The sequence below is a fragment of the Salvelinus alpinus genome, chromosome 11, assembly GCF_045679555.1.
Source record: "Salvelinus alpinus chromosome 11, SLU_Salpinus.1, whole genome shotgun sequence".
In the NCBI taxonomy this organism is placed as follows: Eukaryota; Metazoa; Chordata; class Actinopteri; order Salmoniformes; family Salmonidae; genus Salvelinus; species Salvelinus alpinus.
This window is the reverse complement of record NC_092096.1, coordinates 46628408-46645202: the sequence shown is the minus strand read 5'-3', so window position 1 is coordinate 46645202 and position 16795 is coordinate 46628408. Positions and strand designations below refer to the sequence as shown.

Sequence of the window (16795 nt, the reverse complement as noted above, 5' to 3'; positions counted from 1 at the left end):
GTGTGTGTGTGGTGTCAGTATGTGCATATGTCTGTTATGTGCGTGTGCGTATGTAGTGTATGAGTGTGTGTGGGTTTGTGTAAGTGTGTGAGTGTGCATAGAGTCAGTGATCCAAAATGGGGTCAATGCAGATAGTCTGGGTAACCATTTGATTAACTATTTACCAGTTTTATGGCTTGGGGATAGAAGCGGTCTCGGAGTCTGTTGGTCCAAGACCCGATGCTCAGGTGCTGCTTGCCAGATGGTAGCAGAGAGAACAGTCTATGGCTTGGGTGGCTGAAGTCTTTGGCAATTTATCGCGTGATATAGAGGACCTAGATGGCAGAGAGCTCGGCCCTAGTGATGTACTGGGCCGCCTGCACCACCCTCTGTAGTGCTTTGAGGATGAGAGTGGTGCAGTTGCCATACAAAGCGGTGATGCAGCCTGTCAAGATTCACTCAATGGTGAAGCTGAATAACTTTTTGAGGATCGGAGGGCCCATGCTAAATCTTTTCAGCCTCCTAAGGGGGAAGAGACACTATTGTGCACTCTTCACGTCTGTGCAGTGTGTGTGTGGACCATGTTAAAACTTCATAGGGACAGGTGGCAGCATTTCCACTTTGAACAAATTGCGTGCCCAAACGGAATTTACTCCTACTCTGTCCCAGAAGGTAATACATGCATATTATTATTACTACTATTACTATTATTACACTCTGAAGTTTTTAAAACTGTTTGAATTATGTCTGTAAGTAGAACAGAACTCATTTGGCAGACAAAAACCTGAGAAGACTTCCAAACAGGAAGTGAGAACTCAATTTTCAAAACAGTGCCAAATGATACCCCATATAGTTATGGATAAGCAAACACTTCCTAGGGCTTCCACTAGATGTCACCGTCTTTAGATTTTGGTTATATGATTCTACTATAAAGGAGGGGCTCATAGGAGCTATTTTACTGAGTGGTCTTCAAAAATCAGTCTTCAGTCTCATTTTGCGCACGAGCGAGAGAGAGTGCTCTCGTTCCAATTCTCTTTCTTCAGACAATGAAATTCTCCGGTTGGATCCTTATTGATGATTAATGTTAAACACATCCTAAATATGGATTGCATACATCATTTGACCTGTTTCTACGAACTGTAATGGAACTTTTTGAGTTTTTGTCAGGAGGGATTGCTCGTGCGTAATGAAAATGGATTCGTGGGCTGAACATGCTAACAACAAGTGGCTAAATGATGGGCTTTATGGAACTTTACAGTCATTTATTGTCGAACTGGGAATCCTGGGAGTGCCTTCTGATGAAGTTATTCGAAGGTAAGTGCATATTTATAGTGTTTTTGTAGATTCTGTTGACGCCAAAATGGTGACTATTTCTTTGGCTGGATTGTGCTCTGAGCGCCGTTCTCAGATTATTCTTTTTCCGTAAAGTTTATTTTGAAATCTGACACAGCGGTTGCATAGAGGATAAGTTTATCTTTAATTTTGTGAATAACACTTGCATCTTTTATCAATGTTTATTATGAGTATTTCTGCAAAAATCACTGGATGTTTTGGAATCAAAACATTACTGCACGTAACGCGCCAATGTAAACTGAGATTTTTTTAATATATACAGTGGGGAGAACAAGTATTTGATACACTGCTGATTTTGCAGGTTTTCCTACTTACAAAGCATGTAGAGGTCTGTAATTTTTATCATAGGTACACTTCAACTGTGAGAGACGGAATCTAAAAAATCCAGAAAATCACATTGTATGATTTTTAAGTAATTATTTAGCATTTTATTGCATGACATAAGTATTTGATACATCAGAAAAGCAGAACTTAATATTTGGTACAGAAACCTTTGTTTGCAATTACAGTGATCATACGTTTCCTGTCGTTCTTGACCAGGTTTGCACACACTGCAGCAGGGATTTTGGCCCACTCCTCCATACAGACCTTCTCCAGATCCTTCAGGTTTCGGGGCTGTCGCTGGGCAATACGGACGTTCAGCTCCCTCCAAAGATTTTCTATTGGGTTCAGGTCTGGAGACTGGCTAGGCCACTCCAGGACCTTGAGATGCTTCTTACGGAGCCACTCCTTAGTTGCCCTGGCTGTGTGTTTCGGATCGTTGTCATGCTGGAAGACCCAGCCACGACCCATCTTCAATGCTCTTACTGAGGGAACGAGGTTGTTGGCCAAGATCTCGCGATACATGGCCCCATCCATCCTCCCCTCAATACGGTGCAGTCGTCCTGTCCCCTTTGCAGAAAAGCATCCCCAAAGAATGATGTTTCCACCTCCATGCTTCACGGTTGGGATGGTGTTCTTGGGGTTGTACTCATCCTTCTTCTTCCTCCAAACATGGTGAGTGGAGTTTAGACCAAAAAGCTCTATTTTTGTCTCATCAGACCACATGACCTTCTCCCATTCCTCCTCTGGATCATCCAGATGGTCATTGGCAAACCTCAGACGGGCCTGGACATGCGCTGGCTTGAGCAGGGGGACCTTGCGTGTGCTGCAGGATTTTAATCCATGACGGCGTAGTGTGTTACTAATGGTTTTCTTTGAGACTGTGGTCCCAGCTCTCTTCAGGTCATTGACCAGGTCCTGCCGTGTAGTTCTGGGCTGATCCCTCACCTTCCTCATGATCATTGATGCCCCACGAGGTAAGATCTTGCATGGAGCCCCAGACCGAGGGCGATTGACCGTCATCTTGAACTTCCATTTTCTAATAATTGCACCAACAGTTGTTGCCTTCTCACCAAGCTGCTTGCCAATTGTCCTATAGCCCATCCCAGCCTTGTGCAGGTCTACAATTTTATCCCTGATGTCCTTACACAGCTCTCTGGTCTTGGCCATTGTGGAGAGGTTGGAGTCTGTTTGATTGAGTGTGTGGACAGGTGTCTTTTATACAGGTAACGAGTTCAAACAGGTGCAGTTAATACAGGTAATGAGTGGAGAACAGGAGGGCTTCTTAAAGAAAAACTAACAGGTCTGTGAGAGCCGGAATTCTTACTGGTTGGTAGGTGATCAAATACTTATGTCATGCAATAAAATGCAAATTAATTACTTAAAAATCATACAATGTGATTTTCTGGATTTTTGTTTTAGATTCCGTCTCTCACAGTTGAAGTGTACATATGATAACAATTACAGATCTCTACATGCTTTGTAAGTAGGAAAACCTGCAAAATCGGCAGTGTATCAAATACTTGTTCTCCCCACTGTATATATGCACATTATCGAACAAAACATAAATGTATTGTGTAACATGATGTCATATGACTCATCTGATGAAGATGTTCAAAGGTTAGTGATGAATTTTATCTCTATTTGTGGGTTTTGTGAAAGCTATCTTTGCTGTGAAAAAATGTCTGTGCTTTTTTGGATTTGGTGGTGAGCTAACATAAATATATGTTGTGTTTTCGCTGTAAAACATTTTAAAAAATCGGACACGTTGGCTGGATTCAGAAGATGTTTATCTTTCATTTGCTGTATTGGACTTGTTAATGTGTGAAAGTTAAATATTTCAGAAAAATATTTTAGAATTTTGCGCGCTGCCTTTTCAGCGGAATGTTGTGGGTGTTCCGCTAGCGGAACCCCTGGGCGAGAAAGGTTAAACCCTTTGTGATGTGGACACTGAGAAACTTGAAGGTCTCAAACCGCTCCGCTATAGCCCTGTTGATGTGGATGGGGGTGTCCTCGCCCCCCTGTTTCCTATAGTCCATGAACAGCTACTTGGTCTTACTGACGGTGAGGGAGAAGATGCCAGTTCTCTGACCTCCTCCCTGTAGGCTGTCTCTTCGCCGTCGGTGATCAAGCTTACCACTGTCGTGTCATCAGCAAACGTGATGATGGTGTTGGAGTCGTGCGTGGCCATGCAGTCGTGGGTGAACAGGGAATGCAGAAGGGGACTAAGAACACACCCCTGTGGGGTCCCCATGTTGAGGGTCAGCGTAATGGAGGTGTTGTTGCCTGCACTCACCACCTGGAGGCGGCCTGTCGGGAAGTCCAAGATCCAGTTGCAGAGGGAGGTGTTCAGTCCCAGGGTCCGAGCTTGCTGATGATAATGCCTAGCTGTAGTCAATGAACAGTGTTCTCACATAGGTATTCCTCTTGTCCAGGTGGGATAGACCAGTGTGAAGTGCAGTTGAGATTGTGTCATCTGTGGATCGTTGGGGCGCTATATGAATTATTGTGGGTCCAGGGTGTCTGGGGTGATGGTGTTGGTGTGCGCCATGACCAGTCTTTCAAAGTACTTTGTGATTACAGATGTGAGTGCTATGAGACGATAGCCATTTGTGACTGACCGGCTCAAATCTGTCTTATGTTGCAAAATTTGAAATTGTGTTTTTCACATTGGATAAACGTAGAGACTCAGAGCTAGAAAATTGTATATCATACACTACAGATGAGGAACAATGGGAAAAGAATTCTGCTTTGAAAGTTGATAAACTTGTAAACTCACTTTTGAGTAAATGGCCTTTGAATGTTTTGGTTCTACTACTGGAGAGTACTTCTTTGTCTACACCCATTCAGCATCGTTCACACCCTCTTAAGCTTTAGCCACTGCCATATCTTTACTTCTTATGGCTGCAGAGGCAGTATTGAGTAGCTTGGATGAAAGGTGCACAGAGGTGCCCAGAGTAAACGGCCTGCTCCTCAGTCATAGTTGCTAATATATGCATATATTAGTATTGGATAGAAAACACTCTGAGGTTTCTAAAACTGTTTGAATTATGTATGTGAGTATAACAGAACTCATATGGCAGGCAAAAACCTGAGAAGAAATCCAACCAGGAAGTGAGAAATCTGAGGTTGGTCGATTTTTAACTCATCGCCTATTGAAAACACAGTAGGATATGGATCTGTTTGCACTTCCTACGGCTTCCACTAGATGTTAACAGTCTGTAGAACCTTGAATGAAGCCTCTACTGTGATGTGGAGCCGGATGAGAGGGGAATTAGTCAGTGGTCTGGCAGAGAGCCAGGTCCTGGTCACGCGCATTCCACATGATATCGACTTGCGTTCCATTACTTCTATAGACAAAGGAATTCTCCGGTTGGAACGTTATTGAATATTTATGATAACAACATCCTAAAGATTGATTCTATACTTAGTTTGACAAGTTTATTCGTTTTCGTCCGACGTTCGGCTGGACCTGCATGAGCGTTTGGATTTGTGTACTAAACGCGCTAACAAAAGTAGCTACTTGAACATAAATGATGGACATTACCGAACAAAACAAACATTTCTTGTGGAAGTGGGAGTCCTGGGAGTGCATTCCGACGAAGATCAGCAAAGGTAAGTGAAGATTTATAATGCTTTTAATGAGTTTTGTTGACTGCACAATTTGGCGGGTAACTGTATGGCTTCCTTTTGTGGCTGAACGCTGTTCTCAGATTATTGAATATTGTGCTTTTGTCGTAAAGATTTTTAAAATCTGACACAGCAGTTGCATTAAGAACAAGTGTATCTTTAATTCTATGTAAAACATGTATCTTTCATCAAAGTTTAAGATGAGTATTTATGTTATTTGAGGTGGCTCTCTGCAATTTCTCCGGATATTTTGGAAGCATTTCTGAACATGGCGCCAATGTAAACTGAGGTTTTTGGATATAAATATGAACTTAATCGAACAAAATATATATGTATTGTGTAACATGAAGTTCTATGAGTGTCATCTAATGAAGATCATCAAAGGTTAGTGATTAATTTTATCTCTATTTCTGATTTTTGTGACTCCTGTCTTTGGCTGGAAAAATAGCTGTGTTTTTCTGTGATTTTGCGGTGACCTAACATAATCGTTTGTGGTGCTTTCGCTGTAAAGCCTATTTGAAATCGGACACTTTGGTGGGATTAACAACAAGATTACCTTTAAAATGGTAGAAGACACATGTATGTTTGAGGAATTTTAATTATGAGATTTCTGTTGTTTGAATTTGGCGCCCTGCACTTTCACTGGCTGTTGTCATATCATCCCATTAACGGGATTGCAGCCATAAGAAGTTTTAAGGTTTGATCCGTGCATTCTGTACAAACAACAGCAGTCAAGCACCCAAGCTAACTTGTTAGCTACTTCCGGACACAAATGAGAGAACAGGTCACTGAACATTACTTGCCGTGGCAGAGCTGGTTAGGCTGGTATGTTATCCAGAGCATTGGTGACTTTAACTGTCTGTCAGATTGTCCGTTCATAAATTCAGAGCGTTTCGCTTTTGGAGCGTTCAGAGCGCACACTGGACACTCTGCCCGATGAGTAGGGTTGATCCGAACGTTCTGACCTCACAACAACAGTCAAGCCTGCAAGCTAACTGGCTAACATTGGCTAGCTTGCTAGCTACTTCCAGACACAAATAAGACAACACCCCACTCTGACCATTTTCCTCACCCTAGCAGAGCTGGTTAGGCTGTTTTCATGTTATCCAGAGTGTTGGTGACTGTAACTGTGCTGCTGGCAACAATTTAATTACACTTTTTTGCCAAAGTTAACTGACACCGGCCATATTCAATAGGTGTTGAGCATTCGTATATTCATCAGTTATTCTGCGCTCTGGCACACTCAGGCAGGTTACCCTGGAGTTCTTGTGAACAATAACAATTAGGGTTAGTTTGAAACGTGTTGGGATTACAGACTGGGACAAGAAGAGGTTGAAAATGTCTGTGAAGAAACTTGCCAGCTGGTCTGCGCATGCTCTGACAATGCGCCCTGGTATTCCGTCTGGCCCAGCGGCCTTGCGAGTAATAACATATTTAAAAGTCTTACTCACATGGGTCATGGAGAGCGAGATCACACAGTCGTCCAGAACAGCAAAGACTCTCCTGCATGACTCAGTGTTGTTTACCTCAAAGCGAGCATGGAAGGCATTTATTTTGCCTGAGAGGCCTGCGTCACTGGGCAAGTCACGGCTGGGTTTCCCTTTGTAATCCGTAATCGTCTACAAGCCCTTCCACATCCGACGAGCGTCAGAGCCGGTGTAGTAGGATTCCATTTTAACCCTATATTTTCATGTTTGATGGTTCGTTGAAAGTCATAGCAGGATTTCTTGTATGTGCCCCATTAATGTAAAGCAGTAGCTCTATCTAGCGTGGATACTGCCTGTAATCCATTGTTTCTGGTTTGGTACATACGTATGGTCACTGTGGGGACGACATCGTCAATGTACTTATTGATGAAGCCTGTGACGGATGTAGTAAACCCCTCAATGCTATCGGATGAATCCCATATTCCAGTCGGTACTAGTTTAACAGTCTTGTAGCCTCGTGTCCGGTTCATCGGACCAATTCTGTACTGAGTGCTTCACTGGGACTTCCTGTTATAGGTAGGGGCCCTAGCCACAGGTTATATGGTATAGGGCCCTAGGTTGGGTAGGGTCCCCAACCACAGGTTATATCGTATAAGGCACAGGTTTAACAAAGAGATTTGGTGGTTAGATAATGTGGATGCCTGGGAAAGTTATTTACAGCTCTCAGAGCAATAACCCATCCAACAACAAATGTTCCCTCAATGACAATAGGTCATTGACTAATGTTTTCATTGGAATGTTCAACCTGATGTGCAAGGAATGTTTCCAAGAGACCATTCCCTTAATGTCAAATTGAACTTACCAAGAAAGTCGTTACCATGTTCTCAGAATTTCCAATTTCATGGGAACATTGCAAGAACATTTGTGTCCAGTTTTCTGTGGGTTAGGAGAATATTCCATCAACGTCCCACCAAACATACACAGAACATGGTTGCCATGTTCTCAGAACAAAAGATATTCATGTTCTAGACACTGTCACGGAACCCTCCAGAACTGTCAACACGCACACATGTCCCCTATTCCCAATTATTAGTATTTGTATATATGTGCCCTTTGGTTTCCAAGGTCTTGTCGATTATTGGTCCAATGTCCGTTGGTTCGTGTGAGTACCTGTGCTGTGTGTTTTGGTTTTCGTGCCATTTTCGATTGCTCAGATGATTACGGGTATCGCCCCATGTGTTTATCATCGTGCGCTTAAGTTATTTATTTGAGGTACTTCTCGCTCTTTTGTTTGGGTTTCTACCCTGTGTTCTGTTGCGTGTTTGTTTGGTCTTTGTCCCTATGCCTTTACACGTCACGTCGTAATTTGGGAATAAAAACCCCTATTATAAAAACCCTGTCTCCTGAATCACTTCATACCAACGTGACAGAATAATCGACCATTAAGGGAGACAGCGGGAATGCCCCGTCCGACGACGCTGCGACTGGTCCGTCCGGCGCCGCCGCAACATCGCAGCTGCAACTGGGCCGTCCGACCTCGCCACTTCAGCAGCCTACAACTGGCCCGTCCGACGATGACGCAACTTCGGCAGCTGCATCGGGTCCTGATCAACCCGCACTGCGTTCCTGTGATCGTCCTCAAGGCCGGTGTCGTTGCGCTGCTTATGCAGCGCGTCGGGGGGATACTGTCATGGATCCCTCCGGAACTTTCACGCACACCTGTCCCCTATTCCCACTAATTAGTATTTGTATATATGTGCCTTTTGTTCACCATAGTGCTGTCGATTATTGTTACAATGTCTGTTAGTGCTTGTGAGTACCTGTGCTGTGTGTTTTGGGCTTTCGTGCCCATGTGGATTGCGCAGATGATTTACGAGTCTTGTGCGCGTGTGTATTTATTCGAGGTACTCCTCGCTCTTTTGTTTGGGTTTCGACCCTGTGTATTTGTATAGTGTTTGTTTCGACCCTGTGTTTTTTTATAGTGTCTTCGTCCCCATGCCTTTACATGGCACGCCATAATTTGGGCCAATGTGACAGACACGTTTCATGGGAACGTTGCAAGACCATTCATGTGTCCAGTTTTCTGTGTTTTAAGAGAATATTCCCTCAACTTCCCACCAAACATACACAGAACATGGTTACCATGTTCTCAGAATATAGGATATCAAGGTTCTAGACATGTATCATGGAAACATTGTAGGAACATTTGTGCCCAGTTTTCTGTGGGATGTTGATTGAATATTCTTCTAGCCCTTTCTAGGCTTTATGATGTGTTCCTCATTTCTTTGATAAATAGCTCATGAAGAAGACGATTCTATCAGAATCCATCTAATAGCAAAAACATCCAGTATGTGCAACAACTATCTTCATTGAATGTTGGCCGAGTGGCAGAGAAACATTAACCTGGGTTAACCTAAAAATGACCAGGATTATGAGCACCAGTTTGCCTCATAACCTTCTGTCTCTGTATGGAAGTGGAACCAGGCAAAGATAAACAAAAGCATTCCATGTTGCGTTGCGTAAACACTAGAAAAACAGGGGTAGAGAAACAGTGACCGTTTTGTGTGTTGGATAACTGCTTACCTTCACTGAGAGGGTCCAGTGTGTGGATCATAAGCTGGAAGATACTGTTTCTCATCAGGCTGTTGTGCAGGGAGGCTGAGCTACCACCTCTCTGAAGCCGGGGCCTAGCCTGCAAGAGGAGCACAATGCTGTCACACAAACAATGGCACCATTACACAACTCTTTCTAGTCCTTGGCGGTTCCCCTAAGGAAATACCTGAAGGACACTATAACACTGTAGTGTTAGCTGTATTTCTCATACAAAATAATGCAGTATCATCATTTTCAAAGCAAAATGCTGAGTGCTGGCCCTCTTCTAAGGTCATTATCTGTATCAGGTCTAAAGTTTTATTGTCCCTGTAGTGGAAATTCCCTGCCCTGGAATTTCCCCTTAATCTAACAGTCAAGATGTTGAGAGACCTGGGTTTAGATCCTGCCTGTGACAATGGCACCCAACTGTAGGACGGTGTCTAATCGGGGATGAGGTCAAAAGGGGGTGAATCTAGTGAACATCAATAGTGCTCATGGTCTTGTGATGAAGTAGCCCTGCCTGTGACTTCAAAATCAGTGTCACCCTGGGCCCAAGAGGGAATTTCCCCTTGGTCTAACAGTCAAGATGTTTGTTTTTCCTGTGAGAGCCCCAGGTTCAGATCCCACCTGTGACATCCCATTGGTTTAAAAAATGTATGTTGCCTTTAAATGTGTCTTCAGGTGAAACAATGTGCAAGTCCTTTCCATGAAACCAGTCAAATATCTAAGTGACATGTTACTACCTGCTCTCCAGGACACCTACACCACCCGATGTCACAGGAAGGCCAAAAAGATCATCAAGGACAACAACCACCCGAGCCACTGCCTGGTCACCCCGCTATCATCCAGAAGGCGAGGTCAATACAGGTGCATCAAAGCTGGGACCGAGAGACTGAAAAACAGCTTCTATCTCAAGGCCATCAGACTGTTAAACAGCCATCACTAACATTGAGTGGCTGCTGCCAACATACTGACTCAATCTCTAGCCACTTTAATGATAAAAAATTGGATGTAATAAATGTATCACTATTCACTTTATATAATGTTTACATACCCTACACTACTCATCTCATATGTATATACTGTACTCTATACCATCTACTGCATCTTGCCTATGCCGTCCGGCCATCGCTCATCCATATATATTTTTATGTACATATTCTTATTAATTCCTTTACACTTGTGTGTATAAGGTAGTTGTTGTGAAATTGTTAGATTACTTGTTAGATATTACTGCATGGTCGGAACTAGAAGCACTAGCATTTCGCTACACTAACATTAACATCTGCTAACCATGTGTATGTGACAAATCAAATTTGATTTGAACTCAAATATCATGCCCAAATCATATCAACGTAACTTCAACCCAATTCATTGAACTACTGTACACAATCTCATTCAGAGATGACATGGGCATTTAAAGCATGCTAACAGGGGACATTTTACTTTTTAAGGAGTTTTGATAAGAAAATGCTAATACTAGTGGTTGGTGGCAGTGACTAGTTTAACCACTAGGCTACCTGGGTTTGAGCGGGCGGGGGGGACAGACTGTCTGCACTTTGTGAAAGGCCATAAGGATGGCAAGGTACTGTAAATTTTCTAAACTTGTTTAATGGGAGCTTTGCAAGACCATACATGTGTCCAGTTTTCTGTGTTTTAAGAGAATATTCCCTCAACTTCCCAGCAAACATACACTTTTTTGGTTACTACATGATTCCATATGTGTTATTTCATAGTTTTGATGTCTTCACTATTATTCTAAAATGTAGAAAATAGTAAAAATAAAGAAAAACCCTAGAGGGAGTAGGTGTGTCCAAACCTTTGACTGGTACTGTATAGGTATATATACTGTATATTTGAAAGGAACTATAGCAAAACACTCACTGATCAATAACTTTGTTTTTCGCATTTTGGATGTATAAACTGTTCTGCAAGCGTTTGAAACTGGAGCATTGCATGCTAACTCACTAGTGACCTACTGAGAGAGTAATTTTAGAATTGCAAGGACAGACAGAGCTACTACAGGCACACGGAGGTTGGATCTAGAAAACAGAGAACGCATGGTTCTTGAGTATAGTAGGGAAGGAGAGAAAGAAGTTAGACTAGCTACATAGACACAAACACAAACATAGACAAGCCAGACAGGACCTACCGACAGCTTGCTCTCATCCTCTGGTGCCCCGGGACTCACAGCCTTCATATCCAAGAAAAGAGAGAGGAAAAAGTGAGAGAGGGAGAAAGAGAAAGAGCACATAGATGTGAAGCATGTCTTACAAACCAGAGATAGACAGATGAAAAGACAGTAGAGAGACATTCCATTGTTGTATTGATGATGATGTGACATAGACGGATTCAAGAGACTGACACCACCGCTGTGCTGTGTTTACTATATGTCACTCACTATCTAGCAGACCAAGATAGGCTTATGATAAAAAAAAATCTTCTCATCAGGTTTTTGAGATTCATCAGCCACATGGAAAACCATTCTATTCACAGACCATTTAACTCTGCAGGAACCCAACCGACTCAAACAAACAGAGGAAAAGCTAAACCTAGCATTCATGTAAATGTTCACGATTTATATCTAAACTAGTACATGTAAAGAAATTACAAGTTTCAACTCCCTCTATCCGGAAGATATTAAAGACTTGCATATTAAACCTACTTATGTGGAATTCCAGTAACTTCAAAGATTGAATTATGTCTCTCAATTGTGTTATTTCTCTTGTTATTTATCCTGTATTGTTTCCTTTGTCTCCACCAATGACATCAGACTCGCCCCCAAGCTTCATCCTAAGCCATGACAAGAATAACTTCTTTGGAGCCTTTTTGTCATCCACATCTATACCTCAGATGCCAACCCAGGCCGGGATTCAAACAAACGCAGATAAACAACCTTTGCATTGCGATCCTGAAGAAAATAACATTTGGAAGTAGGCTTTGAGATATTAAGTTAACGCCTGATGTTACACATACAGTTGAAGTCGGAAGTTTACATACACCTTAGCCAAATACATTTAAACTCAGTTTTTCACAATTTCTGACATTTAATCCTAGTAACAATTCCCTGTCTTAGGTCAGTTAGGATCACAACTTTATTTCAAGATTGTGAAATGTGAGAATAATAGTAGAGAGAGTGATTTATTTCAGCTTTTATTTCTTTCATCACATTCCCAGTGGGTCAGAAGTTTACATACACTCAATTAGTATTTGGCATCATTGCCTTTAAATTGTTTAACTTGGGTCAAACATTTCGGGTAGCCTTCCACAAGCTTCCCACAATAAGTTGGGTGAATTTTGGCCCATTCCTCCTGACAGAGCTGGTGTAACTGACTCAGGTTTGTAAGGCCTCCTTGCTCGCACACACTTTTTCAGTTCTGCCCTCAAATTTTCTATAGGATTGAGGCCAGGGCTTTGTGATGGCCACTCCAATACCTTGACTTTGTTGTCCTTAAGCCATTTTGCCACAACTTTGGAAGTATGCTTGGGGTCATTGTCCATTTGGAAGACCCATTTGCGACCAAGCTTTAACATCCTGACTGATGTCTTGAGATGTTGCTTCAACATATCCACATAATTTTGCTTCCTCCTGATGCCATCTGTTTTGTGAAGTGCACCGGTCCCTCCTGCAGCAAAGCACCCCCACAACATGATGCTGCCACCCCCGTGCTTCACGGTTGGGATGGTGTTCTTCAGCTTGCACGCGTCCCCCTTTTTCCTCCAAACATAATGATGGTCATTATGGCCAAACAGTTCTATTTTTTATTTCATTACACCAAAGGACATTTCTCCAAAAAGTATGATCTTTGTCCCCATGTGCAGTTGCAAACCGTAGTCTTGCTTTTTTATGCTGGTTTTGGAGCAGTGGCTTCTTCCTTGCTGAGCGGCCTTTCGGGTTATGTCGATATAGGACTCGTTTACTGTGGATATAGATACTTTTGTTCCTGTTTCCTCCAGCATCTTCACAAGGTCCTTTGCTGTTGTTCTGGGATTGATTTGCACTTTTCGCACCAAAGTACGTTCATCTCTAGGAGACAGAATGCGTCTTCTTCCTGAGTGGTATGACGGCTGCGTGGTCCCATGGTGTTTGCACAGATGAACGTGGTGTCACGCCCTGATCTCAGAGATCCTTTTTATGTCTCTATTTTGGTTTGGTCAGGGTGTGAGTTGGGGTGGGTATTCTATGTTCTATTATTTGTATTTCTATGTTTTGGCCGGGTAGGGTTCTCAATCAGGGACAGCTGTCTATCGTTGTCTCTGATTGAGAACCATACTTAGGTAGCCCTTTTTCCCACCTGTCTTTGTGGGAAGTTGACTTTGTTTATAGCACTTAGCCTTTAGCTACACGATTTGTTTTGTAGTGTTTATTGTTTTGTTTCAGCGTCTTTTCTAACAAAAATAAAATGTACGCTCACCACGCTGCACCTTGGTCCACTTCATTCAACAGCCGTGACACGTGGTACCTTCAGGCATTTGAAAATTGCTCCCAAGGATGAACCAGACTTGTGGAGGTCTACAATTCTTTTTTCTGAGTTCTTGGCTGATTTATTTTGATTTTCCCATGATGTCAAGCAAAGAGGTAGACCTTGAAATACATCCACAGCTACACCTCCAATTGACTCAAATTATGTCAATTAGCCTATCAGAAGCTTCTAACGCCATGACATCATTTTCTGGAATTTTCCAAGCTGTTTAAAGGCACAGTCAACTTAGTGTATGTAAACTTCTGACCCACTGGAATTGTGATATATTGAATTATATGTGAAATAATCTGTCTGTAAACAATTGTTGGAAAAATTACTTCTGTCATGCACAAAGTAGATGTCCTAACCGACTTGCCAGAACTATAATTTGTAAACAAGAAATTTAACGAGTTTTAATGATTCCAACCTATGTGTACAGTGGGGAGAACAAGTATTTGATACACTGCCGATTTTTGCAGGTTTTCCTACTTACAAAGCATGTAGAGGTCTGTAATTTTTATCATAGGTAAACTTCAACTGTGAGAGACGGAATCTAAAAATCAAAAATCCAGAAAATCACATTGTATGATTTTTAAGTAATTCATTTGCATGTCCACTACAACTGGAGGTAACAGTGTTTTTAAACACCTGGTATCATGTCTGTACACGATCAAAAAATAAACTAACAACTTTCTCTTCTAGAGGAGATCCTAATAAAAACGTTTGACACAATCTGGTGGCCAACCTTTGTAATTACCACACTGGAAATCGTCACTCTGTTCTGCTCCTCTGAAACAATCTCGTACATTGTCAAAAAGGTGAGTTCCTGAAATTCAATGTGTGAAAAATGCTCATTGGATGTCCAGAGACGCCTGAGTACATTTTCAAAGAAAAACATTCATTTTTGCTGAAGTATAACCTCTGTATGCCCCACCATCTCCAACATTGTGATTTTGGGAAAATGTAACATCCATGTTGACTCATCCAAGTCCACTATGGCTGCTCTCTTCCCTAACTTGCTGGACTGTCAAAACCTTGTGCAACATGTTAATGTCCCCACACACAACCGTGGACACACATCGGACCTCATTATCACTGGCGATGACTTGGATGTCCTCAAACTTGGCATATCTGACCACAAGGCTGTGACACTGTCTCTGACTGTGCCCACTCCTCTCCACTGCCCAAAGAGGACAATTAAATTCCGCAACCTAAGGAAATTCAACCCATCCCTCTTCCTGGAACACATACAGCCCACATTTGAGTCTGACTGCACTAAGCTGGCCCTCTGCGACAGGGTCAACCTGTATAACAGCACTCTGAGTACTACCCTGAACATCCTTGCTCCCCCCCAAAAACTTGAAAAGTAACCTTCTAACACTCTTCACCCTGGTTCACTGAAGAACTGCTGTGAATTAAGACTCATGGCCGTAAGCTTTAGAGGCGTTGGAGGAAGGATGGCCTCACTGTCCATCTACTGGCCTACAAAGACCACCAAGCAAGCTGCTATGCTGCACGATCAGCTTTTATTTTTTGTCACCATCCTCACCTGCTGATCGGGGAAGTACCATCACTCTTCAAAACAGCCGCAGTCACCCCCTTACTGAAGAAACCCAACCTTGACCAGGACATCCTATCCAACTACAGGCCCATCTCCAACCTCCCTTTTCTATCAATCCCATCTGTCTTCCAAGCAGGTATACAAAGTTTTCCAGTCTGGCGTCCAATCATTGCAAACAGTGCCGAAACAGCTCTGATGAAAGTTACCAACGACCTACTAATGGATGCAGATTATGGATCACCTAGGCTCCTTCTACTTTTAGATCTCAGTGCTATTTTGACACTGTTGACCACAATACCCTCCTGTGGCATCTCAGAGAGCACACTGCAGTCTCTGGAACTGCTCTGACCTGGTTCTCCTCCTACCTCTCCAATAGGAGGCTATACATAACGATTGGAGTCCAGATCGGCGGAGTCTACAGTCACAGTCCTTTTTGTGGCCTATTCTGTTCCTAATCTACATGCTCCCTCTCGGTCAAATCCTCAGAGACTATAACATCAACTTCCACTGCTACGCTGACGATACTGAAGTATATAGTAACACCAAACCAGGCACCATCTCAGCCCTAGGAAAACTTCGCAGCTGCCTTATGACATCAGAGTATGGATGAAAGAAAACTTCCTCCAGCAGAACAGCAGTAAGACTGAGGCTATGCTTATTGGGACACCCAAGCAGGTCGCCAGTGCTGGAAACATCTGCTCTACAACTGACGGTCAAGCCATCCATCTGTCCTCTGTCATCTCCAACCTGGGTGTCAAGTTTGATTCTTCTCTGTCCTTTGATGCCCATATAAAACACATCTGCAAAACCACATTTTTCCCTCTGCAAAACATCTCCCGGCTCAAACAATCGCTCTCCTAGCCAGAAGCAGAAAAACTTGTCTACGCCTTCATCTTCTCCTGGATCGACTACGGCAATGCTCTGTTCAGGGGCCTTCCAGACAAATCACTTCAGAGGCTACAACTTTTTCAGAATAGTGCTGCCAGAGACCTGACCAGGACCAAGAAGTCAGCCCACATCACCCCCATCCTTGCTGGAGTTCCTGGCTACCTGTCAACTTTAGAATTGACTTTAAAATCCTTCTTCTAGTGTTTAAAGCATTGACTGGATTGAGTCCTACCTACATCAGCCACCTCATTTCTATCAATGAGCCACCTCACAGGCCTTAAAACACATTTCTACAGACTATCTTTCTTATATTCCTAAACTTGAAAGTGTCACAGGTCAGGGTTTCTTCCTGGAGTGTACTACCTGTGGTTGCCACTGGAGAGCACCCGTGGGTTTCCTCCAGTATCCAGGTGACCCTGATTGGGCTTATTGGGATCACCTTCTGGATGACCATTTTAGGTTCCTCTGTGGACTGGGCCAGTTGCTCAGGTCTCATGTTTTGTTCAGTGTTGTCGTGTGCTCTTGCTTTGTTGTTGTGTGCTCTTGCTTTGTTGTTTTGCTATGTAGACCTTAAGTAAATA

At 42.8% G+C, this 16795-nt stretch overlaps 1 protein-coding gene across 5 annotated transcripts in view; it reads right to left on the bottom strand.

Moving 5' to 3' along the window:
• LOC139534255 (sodium/potassium/calcium exchanger 2-like) overlaps positions 1–16795 on the bottom strand; it is a 179247-nt gene that overhangs the window by 71542 nt on the left and 90910 nt on the right. For 4 of the 5 annotated variants that reach the window (XM_071333260.1, XM_071333258.1, XM_071333257.1 and 1 more), the window contains 2 exons: positions 11455–11496; positions 9294–9402 (listed from right to left, as the gene is read on the bottom strand). In XM_071333260.1, coding sequence (XP_071189361.1) covers positions 9294–9402; positions 11455–11496 — 151 coding nt within the window. The remainder of the gene's footprint in view (positions 1–9293; positions 9403–11454; positions 11497–16795) is intronic. The other variant, XM_071333259.1, reaches the window with a different exon arrangement.